General features: G+C 33.1%; 1 protein-coding gene across 5 annotated transcripts; it reads left to right on the forward strand.

Moving 5' to 3' along the window:
• Nucleotides 1-7,321: 7,321 nt before the first annotated feature.
• Nucleotides 7,322-11,866, forward strand: LOC121996536. 5 transcript variants are annotated; one of them, XR_006116110.1, is made up of 5 exons: nt 7,322-7,705; nt 9,715-10,021; nt 10,104-10,310; nt 11,012-11,349; nt 11,545-11,866. XR_006116110.1 is itself a non-coding variant. In XM_042550529.1 (3 exons), exons 1-3 carry the CDS (start codon nt 7,592-7,594, stop codon nt 11,263-11,265), a joined length of 615 nt encoding a protein of 204 aa, XP_042406463.1. In that variant the 5' UTR covers nt 7,324-7,591; the 3' UTR covers nt 11,266-11,866. The 5 variants fall into 5 exon arrangements, 1 of the variants encoding a protein (XP_042406463.1); XR_006116108.1 differs by having other exon boundaries at nt 9,715-10,310; XR_006116109.1 differs by lacking the exon at nt 10,104-10,310 and having other exon boundaries at nt 7,323-7,705.
• Nucleotides 11,867-14,343: the final 2,477 nt, after the last annotated feature.

The raw sequence follows: 14,343 nt of genomic DNA on the forward strand, positions 1-14,343 counted from the left end.
CGTGCAGCTTTTGCTCGACGGAGTGCCTATGATAGTTCGAGTACCTCTCAGTTCGCCGTGACTGTTAGATTCGACAATGAAATATTAAGGTTTAATAGGTAAATAGCCTTAACGAAATTTTTAGGGATTTTTAGAAATTTTCTGGAATTTAATCGGAGTCCGTATGACGGACTTAGAGGGGATGCACTTATGGGCTCGAGAAAAAGTCTATTTGGAATACCCAAATATGGGAGTTGATTGAGAAATTAAAACTTAGGTTATAAATATAAACCCTAAGTTTAATTCCTTATTTACCCAATTTATATTCTCTCCTCCCGATCCTAGCTGTCGCCCTCTCGCCCAACTCGTGCGCCGACTCCTCCTTCCCAAGCCTCATGCTCCCCCACCATCCATCACCGGTCCTCGGCATGGGATCGCGCCACGGCCGCCGCACACCACATCCGGCGTCTCTTCTCCTTGCGAGTTCCTGCAAACACAGCTGCCTCATCGACCGATCGCGTCGACACTGCTCATTCCGACGCCGACCGAGACCTAGGTTGGGGGGGGGGTGCACGACTCTCTCAATCCTTCTTCCTCTCGATCTTGCGGCGCTGCTCATTCGTCGGATGGCGTCAGAATTAATCGGTCGCCCATCCAAGACGAGTAGGGAGCAACGCCGAGCCCTAGATCCTTCCAGTCGATCACCTCCTCTTCTCCGGATCTTGGATCAGGTAGGTCCATTGCTGCCTCCTATTCAACCCGTCGTCTCCTTACTGTGTTCCTGATCTCACCTCCTCATCGCCGGCATAGATCAACACCGAGTCGTGCCTTCATCACTGATCTCCTTCATCCCGAGCCCTAGCTTCGACCATTAGTTTTGGCAGCAGCTGCTTTATCGACACCTTGGAGGTAATCAACTAACCTAGTAGATGATTTGAGAGATTGATCTAAGATCAGTGTTGATTTAGAGTTATTTGTTTGGAGAGCAGCGACTCCATTCTACTTCGACCATTGTTTTCGACAGCAACCTCCTTCGACAGCGGGCGGCAGGTTAAGTGGCAGCGCTACGGATTTTGGTGAGTTTTGATTGATGCTTGAATTTAAATCTAGATTGATTGGTGACATGATTGGAGTAGTTAATCTAATTTTATTATGGATTTAATTAGTGATTTGTGGAGTTAGAAGAATTTACGATGAAGATTTGATTTCATGATATGTTGTGGTTTGGTTAACTAGTGGCTAGTTTTCTAGATCATTATCATATTTGAGTTAATTGGAATTAAGGTGTTGTTTTGAGGAGATGAATAGTTATTCCTTTTGCTAATCTAGTTAGGATGGAGGTTATTTTGATTAAGTATCAATCAATGGGTAGATGATGACAACTTGGGATCAAAGTTGTTAACAAAGTTAATTGTATTAGGGTTAAACGATGATTGTGTTTCGATTAGGGCTATCCTAATTGGTTTAGTTATTTGATTCATGTGAGAATAGCTAAATAATATCTATTTACATAGGACTCTAATTTGGGGTGAGCAGCACAACGAGGATTTTATTCTGATACGATCGACAAGTAAAGGCGGGTACTTCTTACCTCGTTTCTGTAGTTCTTTTAACTTAGTGCATGAACTATCTTTGGTTAGAGAATTACTTTTATCTTGACTCCACTCTTATTTTTCATGTGCTTGATACTTCCACGCGAACTTTGAGATATTAGTTTCCATATCTATACAGTCTCTCATTGTTGTCCATGATAAGCAGATGCTAGATACCATGCTTGTATGTTTTGATTGCTATTTATTTATGTATCATGTTGAACATGCTGGCTTCATGTAGCATACTTAATTTTTGCTTATAGTGGTATGATGACTGTTGTCTATTTATGTACCGTATTGAGCATGCTGGCTTCATGTAGCATACGTAATTTCTGCTTATATTTGTATGATGACTGTTGCATTTGGCGCATCATATCATTACATGAATGTCAACGACAAATTCTCCCTTACGGTCGAGAGAGCCATTGACCAGGGTTGTATCCTCGGCCACTCGAGAGAGTGGTAGCTGGAGTAGATGTCGCTTGTCTTGTCGTGCCACACTCGGCCACTCATGGGTAGTGATAGCTGGAGTTGTGAGCAGCAGGGACCCCCGTCGCAGACGTAGCTAGTTAGTTACTATGCAACTGTCCCCTCGGCCACTCGAGAGAGTGGTAGCTGGAGTGGTGTACAGTTTGTCACTGACCCGACCTCTCGACCATACTAGGGTCATGGTGCAGAGAGGTGGGCGGGAGTGACCATCCGTGTATACGTTGTTATTATTATACCTGCTGTTATTGTTGCTCATTTATGCTGCTGTTATTAGCTTATGATGTTGTTGCTAATTTATACTACTGTTGTTTCTTATGCTGATATGTTTACTTATGTTGAGTTATGCACTCGTTGTAGGTGTTTAGACTGGTTTATTTATTAGTAAAATGGATACATCTTACATATTACCTTATAGTTATAGCAGTACTGTAGCAGGTTTGTGGCACCCCCTGACCTTCTATTGTTAGCCTAGGATATGGTTTCAGGTATGAACATTTATGTTAACATCATGATAGTATCTGCTATTTCCTTTATGAGTCTGTATACTCTTGGCTCACTTTCTAGTTGTATGTTATGTTCATGCACTATCTTTCCTTACCCGTTGAGTCCCTGCACTCACCACCTCGCAAACTGGTTTTCTTTCGCCAGGTAACAGTAAATGATTCATGGATGCTTGGAGAGATGCCGGCTGCCAGTCCTGGGTCCTGCGTTATATCAGTTTTATTTTCGCTTTACTTGTATTTTTAGTATACAACCATTTTAGTATTGTATGAATTAGTCTATGTTTGGAGTTTGATTCGTGGTGTTTTGCTTTCGTGATCTTGTGGTTGTGTAAGCCTAATTGGCTAGTAAACTTTAGTTGTGGATTATGAGTTTTCTCTTCGTTTTTTCGCTATGTTTGTGATATAGCCGTGTGGGCTAAATATTAACTGCGTGGTTGTTTTATTCATTTATGTCCAGCCGGGTAGGCTGCGTATATTAACTGCGTGGTTATGTTGTTTCTATTTTATATATGTTCCAGTCATGTAGACTGATAAATATGATATTATGTTATGTGTGTTTGTATCTATTGCTTCATATTGTTACTGGTATAGGGGAGATGTTGCTGGATTTTTGTCTAGCAGAGACTCCTTTGGGGCATGACAATGACCCTCAGTGCTTGGGGAGAATCACAGTTCATCCTTGTATCATGGAAAACAGATGACCCGAGAAAGCCTAGAAGCACAGCTAGAGGTGGAGCAAATTTGTTTCAAAAAAACTGCATTCGTCGCAGACCTCTGTTTACTTAGTTCACTTGTCCGACCGCGTTATAGGCTTCTCTCTGCTGTTCGGCAGCAACTCGCTCGGCAAAAGCCTGTAACTAGCTGGGCAACAACTTGCTCGGCAAAAGCCTACAACTCGCTCGGCAGAAGCCTACAATTCACTTGGGCGCTCGTCCTTTTGCTCGGTTGGTCGCTCTGCTGCTCAACCCAACCGATCACTTGGTTGCTTCGCTCGATCTATCTGTCCGACTGACCTTGATCTCGCTCGACACTCGATCGCCAAGCTCGCTCGGCTAAGCTGCCCGTCCGACCTTCAACTCACTCGGTTTCTCTACTCACTCGACCGACTATAAGCTTGCTCGGTCACTCTGCTCGACCAGCCACTCGCTCGGTCTGCTCCGAAAGTTGCTGCTCGGCCGATCTTCCCGCTCAGCAACTCTGTCCGCTCTATTGTTCTTCGGCTCGTAGCAAAAATCAGTCCTTGTTGATAGCTTGAACTTATCCACTTAGATTATCTCGACTGTAAATTAAATTTAATTTAGTGTAAATTAAATTTAACTAATATCCTATAAATCTTCGATAATTATTTTACTAACAATTAATTCATTCAATGATGCTCCCAGTCAAGACACAATAACAATTTTAAAAGCTAAATGAACCTAGTCAATCTTACAACACAAATATCAATTTTTTGCTCATATTATTTTCATCACTAACACTCTAATTTAGGCCTAAGAGAGCCTTTACAAAACTAATAAGGATATTATATTAATTGTTAAATTTTTTCTCTGGTTGTTAAAGGAAAATTGTGCAATGTTTTGACAAGTCTGTAAAATTTAAAGTTGATGAATACATGACTTCTATTGATCAAAAGTTAATTCTTAAAAATTAACGATCTAATTAATCGGTGTAGTGGATCGATAAATTTTTAAAAAAAAAAATTAAGAAGGTAAAATGATAATTTTAAAAGTGACTGAGGTTTGATTGAAAAATAATAAATTAAAAGATAAAATAATTGTGAGGTAAAAATTAAAGAAGCACTCTTCGTTTTTATTATGTCAAAAGGGTTTAATCACATTTATTCTATTTTTTATATATATAATCAAGGTGTCTAATTTTTACTTATTAATCCTGAAAGTGAATTTCGTCCCTTGGATGTATCCGAAAACATAATAGTAAGTGTCAGCGAGTGATTGATCCCGTAGTCATATCAGTCTTAAGGGTGTATTTGGTTCGGGGTTATTCTTGATAACCTTGGTTATCCATCCAAGGTTATCAACAAAAACCTTATTTGGTTTAGGTATTCGATGATTCCCAAGTAATGTTCCATGACCAACACGTTAGCAAAAGGGTCATGCAGCCTGGAATCGGAAAATTTCAGAAAACTAAGGTTTTTGTTGATTCCGGGGTTAACGAATTTTTTTTAACAAAAATACCATTCGATAAGAAAAAATATGAAAAAAAGAGAAAAAATGTAAAAAAATATTTAAAAATGTAAAAAAAAATAAAAAAAATGCTTTAAAAATTTAATTTTTTTTAAATAAATAATTTAAAAAAATAAAAAATAAAAATTTTAAAAATGTTAAAAAAATTTTAAATTTTTAATTTTTTTTAAAAAAATTTTAAATTTTTAAATTTTTAAAAAAATTAAAAAATTTTAAAAAAATTTAAAAATTTTAAAAAATTAAAAAAATTATAAAATTAAAAATAAAATAAAATAAATAAAAATTAAAATTTAAAAAATGTAAAAAAATATAAATATAAATAATATAAAAATATAAAAACATTAAAAAATAAAAAAACACATAAAAAAGTAAAAAAATATACAGGAAAAAGAAAAGTAAAAAAACATTAAAAAATAAATAACTAAATAAATAATAATAATAATAATAATAATAATAATATTATGTATAGTTGGTTTTGTAACTGAGGGTAATACGGTAAAATATTAAACTAGGGTATTTATTAAAACCTTCAAACAAACAAGTTTTTGTTTCATTACCTAAGTTGAACTAAACAACCTTTGGTTATGTTTTATTCCCTATAACCTTAGTTATGTGATTACCTGGTAATCACATAACCAAGGTTATATATGTGGTTATGTGATTACCTGGTAATCACATAACCAAGGTTATATATGATGACTTGAACTAAACGCACTCTAAAAGTCGTATGTGAGATTTTGATGATCGAGTTGAGTTTTAAAAAAAAAACTCATTATATCGTTTTACTACTATTATAATTAAAAAATCATCCACGCTTAAAAATAGGATCCTCCTATGTGCAATTTAATTTTTTTTAACGAGTTTACAAAATATAAAATATATAAACTTAATTCATATTTTTTTAGAACTTAACCGCAAGACATGTTCTATTTAAATAATTATTGATAATATTTATCTTTTTTATTAGATTATATTTTATAACATTATATATTATTTAACTTCATATTATATGTTATAGGCTCATAAATTGAAAGCAGTATGCTTTATTTTTACCATTAAAATGGGAGTTCAGATCTTCTGTCCCTATTTTTTTCTGTCTCCGTGTCTTATTGTTAATCGGATAAATCAGATTAAATCTCAAGGATATTTTGTACATCACGAAAATACTGCACATATATTAAAGATGTCATGATATCTTGAGATTTAATCTGATTCATCCATTCGACAATAGGATATGGGGATAAGGAGAAATAGGGATAAAGGATTTGAACTGCTAAAATGGAAACAAGACTATTGTATTAAATGATAACTTGTGACTTTTTTTTATTTAACTTTCGAAATATTTATATTATTCAACTTTGATTGTCTAGGCTCATTAAAAAATTTTGATTGTACATAAAAAAAATTATATTTTTAAGTATGGATGATTTTTATAACTAAAATAGTAGTAAGATGTTATAAGGAATCCTTTTATTAAGCTCTATTTAAGTCATTAAAATCATCAAAATTCAGGTACGATAGAGATGAAGAAAGTTAGTTGTGTTTTGATTGGCTTGGAAAAAGAACACTAATAGTGCTGTCGTCGAAAAAGATCAGAGCAGAGGGGAGAAAGAAAAAGGAGAAGAACAGAGTCGCTAGACAGTGGATTGCAATTTGAGGGGAGTGAAAAAGTGAGAAAAAAATAAAAAAAATAACGAGGCTTTCTTTAAAAAAAAAAAAAAAATCTAATTTACTTACTTTATAAATTTAGGGGTGTTTGATTGATGGATTTGAGAATGAGAGAATGGAATGATAGTAAAAAAATAATGTTTGGATTGTGAGTTTGAAAATGACATTTTGAGAATGATTACTGAATTTATAGGAATCAACTAAACTTATATAATTTAATGAGTTTTATTTTCATTCCTATTCCTATTCCATCTTACTATCAAACTTATACCCATAGTCATTGCCATATTTAACCAAACGCCAATCATAATTTAACTAAATTAAATATAAATCAATCTATTTAAATCAATATAATCTTTATTTCCATACCTTAAATTTAGATAAGATCTAATCCAATTTAAATTCTGTTTTTTATTTTATATCCGACGATTCAATTTGTTTTTTAAATTTAAAATATAATATTTAATAAAATTTTCAATAAATTGAGAATTCCAAATCTATCATACCAATATAATTAATGAACTAATTTTTGGACTCGTTTAAAGTGGCCATGAGTTGAGTGTTTCTCGAGCCTCACCTCATGTCGGGGAATGCAAAGTCCTTACACATCAATATCAAAAATAAATAAAAATATATTTTAATTTTATCAAAATTATTATATTAGAATTTTCTTTATCAACTTAATTAAAATTATTTTAATTTAGTTAAAATTATTTTAATATTTTCATAATTATTAAATTATAATTATTATATTTACATAACTATTATATTTTTTAATAATTATATAATACTTTTTTTAATTTTTATCCAAGTTAATTATTTTTAAAATTATTTAGATGACTATTTTCAACAATTCTAAACTTACCGGGGTTTTAGTGCATAAGATTCAAGACAGCTGGATTTTCAGTTCCTCCTCATTGTGGATTATTCTAGAGAAATCCAGAAAGGGAAAACATGGCGCGGTGCCTCAAAGGCTCTGTTTCCGTTGACGGCGACGAACCTTTCCTGCCGCAGTAACAGCTGCAAAGCGAGAGGAGAAATACCGAGTCGAGATCTAAATCTCTTCGAGGGTTTCCTCCTTTGTTCCATTGATTTATTGTGATTTTTTGGGAGTTCTGCTGGCCGCGGTTCGAATTGGCGTGGTGATTTGTAGCGGATGGAGATGGCTGGGTTCGCTTCGAGGAAGGCGAAGAGGAAAGATCTGGAAGAGTTTTACGACGAAGAGATGGGTCACCCGCTGTCACGTCCTGCTACGAAGATTAGGAGACTGGTAATATGCTCTTCTGACTTGCTATTCTGCTCTTTAGTTGGAAGTTTGTCTTGCTTGTTTTTTTTTTCTAGGTTCTGATTTTGTTCTTCAGCCAGTTTTTGCATAAACAATTTTGAGGGAGAAACAAACTATCTTATTTCTTTTAAAAGAAATATCCTATTTCTTTCACCATCAGGTGAATGCATGCTTTTGATGTCTAGTTGAATAGATTTATGGAGAAGTATCTGACTATGTAATGTGGATAACATACCTAGTGCTTCGACTATCAGATCCAAGACGCATATATGGGGTAGAGACTGGCATGTGTAATAGAGATTGATATGAGGGATCATAACAGAGCCAGTTTAGAAGTGACACGTGTTATAGAGGAAAGAGGTAGCAGAAAATCGTTGAATTTACTAATGGTTGGAACAAATTATGGCAAGAAGGCATTTGATGGGCATCCATTTTTAGACTCTATAAAAGGGAAGAGATTCTGGAGATCTTGAACTGCATGTAAGGTGATATAATTTCTCCACCCTGGACACTTAGTTCACTCTGATCAATCCCACTTAACCCCACTTCAATTACAAAGTAAAATCACATATATCAAGCTCCTCTATTGTACATCATAACCGCTCACATGTCCCATCCTTCATTGTTGTGGAACTGAGCATAACCAACTTGAACTCAAGCGAGTTGACATTCACTTCATTTCTTCCTTTCGACTTCAGCTGAATAATTCCCAATTCCAGTGAACTGCTAACTTGATTACACTTAATCTAAGATGTGAATCAATCGCTGACAGCTGACTAACAAAAATATGCTATGCTTATCTGTAAGTGATTAGTTAATTCAATCTGTGTTGAATGTGATTTGATTTTTCTTATCATAATAAAGTAATCAAATACAAAATTTAAGTGCAACTTTATAGCACAAGTGCTAGTAGGGTCTTGGTTGAGAAACATTTGATTTCACTTTGATATTCAAGGTTATCAAGCATCAACATCCTATAGGTTTAGTTTCTTGTTCATGGTATGCTTTGGCAACGTTAAATAACCAAAGTAGATGCTCTTTTTCTTCCATAAAACATACATAGATGAGCATTAAATGAGTTTGTCCTCTAGTCATTAGGTGCCAAAGGGATTTTAGAAAATAATTTGTAAGGCACGCTGCTTGGTACATTCTCTTGATCCTTTTTCAAAGCTCCCTTCACATAACCTGGGGACGGGTTATGAGTCATCTTTTTTTTTTTTTTGCTACAATTGATCCTTTTTCAAAGATCTCCTCTGAAATGTTGAGAACAAGTGAAAACCATGGTCCTCATCATATTCTTCCCTTCTTTTATCCAATTACTTCAGGTCCATTTCAACCTGAATGAATAAATTTATAGGACAATCAGTATGCATATTTTTATTATTATCATTGTGAAGGTTGTTTCTTTCAAATTTTTGAGGTTGGATTCATGAATCTTATCTCTCCATTCACCATTACACTTAATGCTAGGCCATATATCACTAGTGATATCTAGGCTTCTTAAATAATGTTTTATTACTTAAATCTTCTTTAGTCTTTTTCTACATCTTAGATCTTCAACTCTGGTTGATTTAACTAGTATAACTTTATAACTATAATTTTTTATTTTAATATTTCTTAAAGTATTAGTTGCAGAACTGCTACTGCAATTCTTTATTGATTGGTTATTTAATTAATCCTTCCTGTAAGTCGAATTCAGTTCATGCAACATTGAGATTTATGCTGTCAGGTATCAGTGAAATATGCCTGCATCATACAATCATGCATGTTCCTGCACTATAAACCTGTGATTCTCTGAGATTTGCCAATCTGCATGTCCTGATTGAAGTGCATATTGATCTAATTATTATAATTAGTTGAACTATTGTTTAAAAATGATACACATTCCTTTGATGACTTTTCTCTTTGTTTATTGTAGTACTTCATAAGCTATTACTGTGTTTCTTATGTTTTCTCCCTTTGATTATCATGATGTTTGCAATTTGTTTTTCTAGGATGCTGACATGCTCTCTGTGATGGAAGAGAATGATACAATCACTGTGTCCAGACTTCCCTATCTGCTGCCAAAGGAACAATTGCAAGACATGGAAGTTGTTCCAACCCATAACGTGGCAACATATCATCCAAACGAGGAGAGATCCTTAGTTATATATAACACTCCTGAAGCCTTACCAGTTGTACCCGCTGATGAGCCAATGGTTTCTTTTAGAATGAGCTCAAATTTGATTCATGGAATCAAAAGTAAGTGCTCACAGACCAAATTGTGAATAGACAGTAACGAGTTCTCTAATCCTTTATCAGGTACAATAATTGGAATATTTTTTCCATTGATCCGATATTCTCCAGCTGATTTGTTTTGATGTCAATGTGCATCATCTCACAGAAACTCTTGGTGTTAAGTGAGTATTCAATCAATAGGGTTATCAGATAAGTTTCACAAAAAGATTGAATATCAGACAGTAGGTTCACCGATCTAGTATCATTGGCTGGTATATGGTTCCAACTTCCAAGTGCTATCTCTTTTAGTTGGACAGCTGGCACAGATAAATTGCTCGTGCTGACATAATTTCAATGGCATTAATTGACATAGGTATTGGTCGAGACATTTTTTTTCCTAACTCATCCTTGTTCATTTACCAGGAAACACTATAAAAGAGAGGAAAGGGGAAGCATCAACTAGAACACCATCAACTAAGTGACCATGAAGTAGGAGAAATTGAGATGCATCTATGTTCTATGATTATATCTGTTCAAATTTCAATTGTTCTTGGTTCAAATCCAACTCCTAGTAGTTAACTTAGATATACTTATAGACATCTGAAAATTTAATTTCAATACCAAATGTCTTTTTAACTTAGATATTGGAAAATTATGGGATTGTTCTCACTATGAGGCTTCAAATCAAGGTTTTCATTTGATGCACAACAGTGAGTTTGCTATTTTTAAGATATTAATCATTAGTTGACTATTTGTAGTATTTCTATAACTTGTTACTCTAAGGTGTAATCTAATTAACTTTCTAATTATTATTGAATAGAATGATATTATATGATTAAAAATATTTGAATTGTGTTTTCAGCTCATTTTGAAGTGTGCCAAAACTTGCTGAGTATTAGCAGGACATGGTACTTCGAAGTCTGAAAATCCAGCATCGAAATATACTTGCATATTGTTTTTTTTTTAAAACTCTTATGAAGTAGATTCAACTTAACTTAATCTGCAGTTGTAATCGAACAAGTTCTCTGCATCTACCGTTAGCATCATCTTTGACCATGCGTCACTTTGCTGCAGACAAATTGTTCAAGCTTCGGGATCAAACTGTCTTCAACATGGACGACAAGGTAGCTGCATCCAATGACTCCCTAGCATTGGTTCCTTGGGTGCCACAGCAGGAATCTCTCAATTCTTACGAGTTCATTGCCACTCAATTCAGTGATCCACAACATGACCCAATGGACTCCGAACAAGCTGAGGCAGTTCTCATGGAAGTCGAAGAAAACAAAGAGCAACCAGGAACTCATGAATTTGAAGCAAATGACCTCTAGTAATGCAAGCATCATTGTATGACTTCTAAGCACTTGCCTAATACACCAAATCCTATAATATGGTAACCTTGAAGAGGAACCGAGGTAGTGATCAGTTTTCCTTTTAGTTGAATTCTGAAAGTGTTCATATCTCTTTCTAGTGCTTATAAATTCATTAGTGAATTGCTTGATCAAAGTTGATGAAATAATAATAGTCTCGTGAAATCGCATAGTAACAAATTACCAGTATATTCTTGCTAATCTTCGTTTATGAAACTCATTACGTGATCATCTTTGTAGGCTCTCATGGTAGTGGGAGAAAGCAAGGACCAAGCCAGAAGCAATGAATTGGAAGTGCGGAGGAGCTCCAGCAATGGCAGCAACATTGCATGGCTCATCAATACTTAGTAAAAAAACATACCTAACCCTATAAGGTGGTAATACACTGATGAAAAATGGAGGTATCGATTAGTTTTCCTTCTGGTTGAATGTTAATGCATCGATCTCAAACCTCTAAAGTCTAAAGAGGATGGTGTTTGTAAAGTTTACTACAAGAATAGCAAGAACACACGTCTGACTTCACTAGATTACTAATTTCACTTCAATTGATTAGTATGCGACACGTATTTGTTTTTATGTTTTAAAAGTGTGTTTCTAGTGGGAAATCAAAATAAAAATAAAACAAAATAGAAAAAAATCAATTTCATTTTTCCTTGTGAAAACAGCAGAGGGAAAAATGAATATCTATACTGCATTGTTTCCTTGTTTAACATATTTTTTAAAAACACGTAAAATTTATCTTGTACATTATTTTTTTTATTGGTTTTGATGAATGAAATTATAAGATTTTTCACTCATTTTATAAGTTTTTTTAATTAATTTTTTTTCTCTAATTATATTTTTTTAATCTTTTCTAGCAAAGTGAGTCTAAAGAAACTTCTTTGTATGACGCCTCGGCATGACTTTAGTATATGATGAACAACAACAAAGATGATTATCCATTTTCATTTAACACTTCATTGCATAGCTCTACTTTTCCATGCGAACCATGCGGTGCTCATACGATCATTTGATTATTTATTTATCTTAAAAAAATTGTATATATACGGTAAAAAGATGATAATAATCATCATAAATTAAATGATTATTTATTTATCTTAAAAAAAATTTATATATACGGTAAAAAGATGATAATAATCATTATAAATTATGTGGAGGAAGATTAGTTACGGATGATTAAATAATCAATATATGGGGGAAAAAGTAAGAACTAAGTTAATACTAGTTAAAAATTAACTTCTAGACCTCGTAATAGCTGTTCATCTTAAGGGATAAAATTCTTATATAAACGTAGATTCGCATATTTACATTTAGTGTGTTCATCCCTCTTTTATCAAAATTATTGATTTTCATCGTACCAGTAAAGTCTAGTTAAATAAACATAAATCACTGGCCTAGTAAACAAGTGGCAGATATAAGTAAATAAAAGTTCCATTAAAACAAATTAATTAATAAAATCAATTAAATTTAAAGGTTTGATTATTTTGGAAATTTATTTTTTAAAAAATATTAGTTTAGATAATTTAATTTATTTTTTATTTTAAAATTTTTAATTCAATTAAATTAAACAAAACCGCACCATAGATTATTTTTAAAAATCAACACAGTTAAGTTAATTCCATTTTTGACAAATTAATCTATATTTTATTTATTTAATTTATTTAATTTTTATTAAAAAGATCCATCTAACAAAATTTGATTTATTTAATTTCGCGGTTTAATTTTTAAACTTGCTGAGCAGTTCGAGTCATACGTCACCTAGAAAAGGGTCTTGCTTCCCCAAGACAGGCAGACATGCGCATACTATTACCCTATGTTTAGATGGGGAGACCCATCTACTCTCCTCTTCTTTTTGTTTTTTTTTTTAATTTCATTTAATTTCCATTTAGTTTTAATTTTTTAATTAATTTTATTTAAAAATAGCTCTCATACTTGTATATTTTAAATTTTATTTAATTTTATTTTTTTAATTAATTTAATTAATTATTTTTTTATCAATATTTTATTTTTTCAATTTATATCAATTTAATTTAGTTTTTATTTTTTAATTAATTTAATTTATTATTTTTTTCATAATACTTGTATTTTTTTCAATTTATTTTCCTTTAAGTTTTGTTTTTTATTGATTTTTTTTGTTAATCAGTTTTTTTTATCAATTTTATTTTTTGAATATTTTTTTATATGTTTATAATCTTTTATTTATTTTTAGTTTATATTTAAAACTAACAAAAATACTAACAATTAATAGTGAACACATTCATAACTTAGGAACAAACATATTTTTTCAAATAAAGAGTACATATAATAATAAAAAAAAATATATGAAAATATATAAAAATAGAAATCTTAATCAATATTGCTTCCAAATTCTGCTCCTGACGCTTTTGGTGGTGGTGCACCTATTACTTCGTACCACAAATGAACACGTGTCCTACAACAAATAACTCATCCTTTAGCTTCATACGATGAATATTGCCACCACCAAGTTGGAATGGGTGGTACAGGATAATGTGGATGTAAGAAAACTTGTACGAAGTGATTGCCAACATGAGCAATAACTATTTCTCGACGCTCTTGGTTTGGAACTGGAGGAGTTCTTAATGGCAAGTGAGTAAAACAACTCCCAACATTCTCACCAAATTTATGAAGTACAAGATTGTACCTTGATGAGATGACAATTCCCAAAGGCATAACGCCCATCCAATACATTTCTGGTGCCCACGGCTTGAACCAATTCAATGAGAATAATAGATTGGTTATCAAATTTGGATCTAGATAAAGTTGATCATATAGATCCTTATTTTGTTGAATCTCTTCTATAAACTCAAATCGTACTTGAAACCAACCTTCTTCACCATACCCAATTAGTGTAGCTATTGCCCAGAATCCACAATTACCATCAGCTTGAACATCAACAGTGTGAGAAATATAACGCTGCAGAGGCACAGGTAATTTCTCAATATAAGTATCATGGATGGGTGAAACTGGAGAGTGATCATGGGTCGTTTCAGTATTGTGAACCTTCGACCCTCTTCCACG

This window comes from Zingiber officinale, chromosome 6A (assembly GCF_018446385.1).
Source record: "Zingiber officinale cultivar Zhangliang chromosome 6A, Zo_v1.1, whole genome shotgun sequence".
Classification (NCBI taxonomy): domain Eukaryota; kingdom Viridiplantae; phylum Streptophyta; class Magnoliopsida; order Zingiberales; family Zingiberaceae; genus Zingiber; species Zingiber officinale.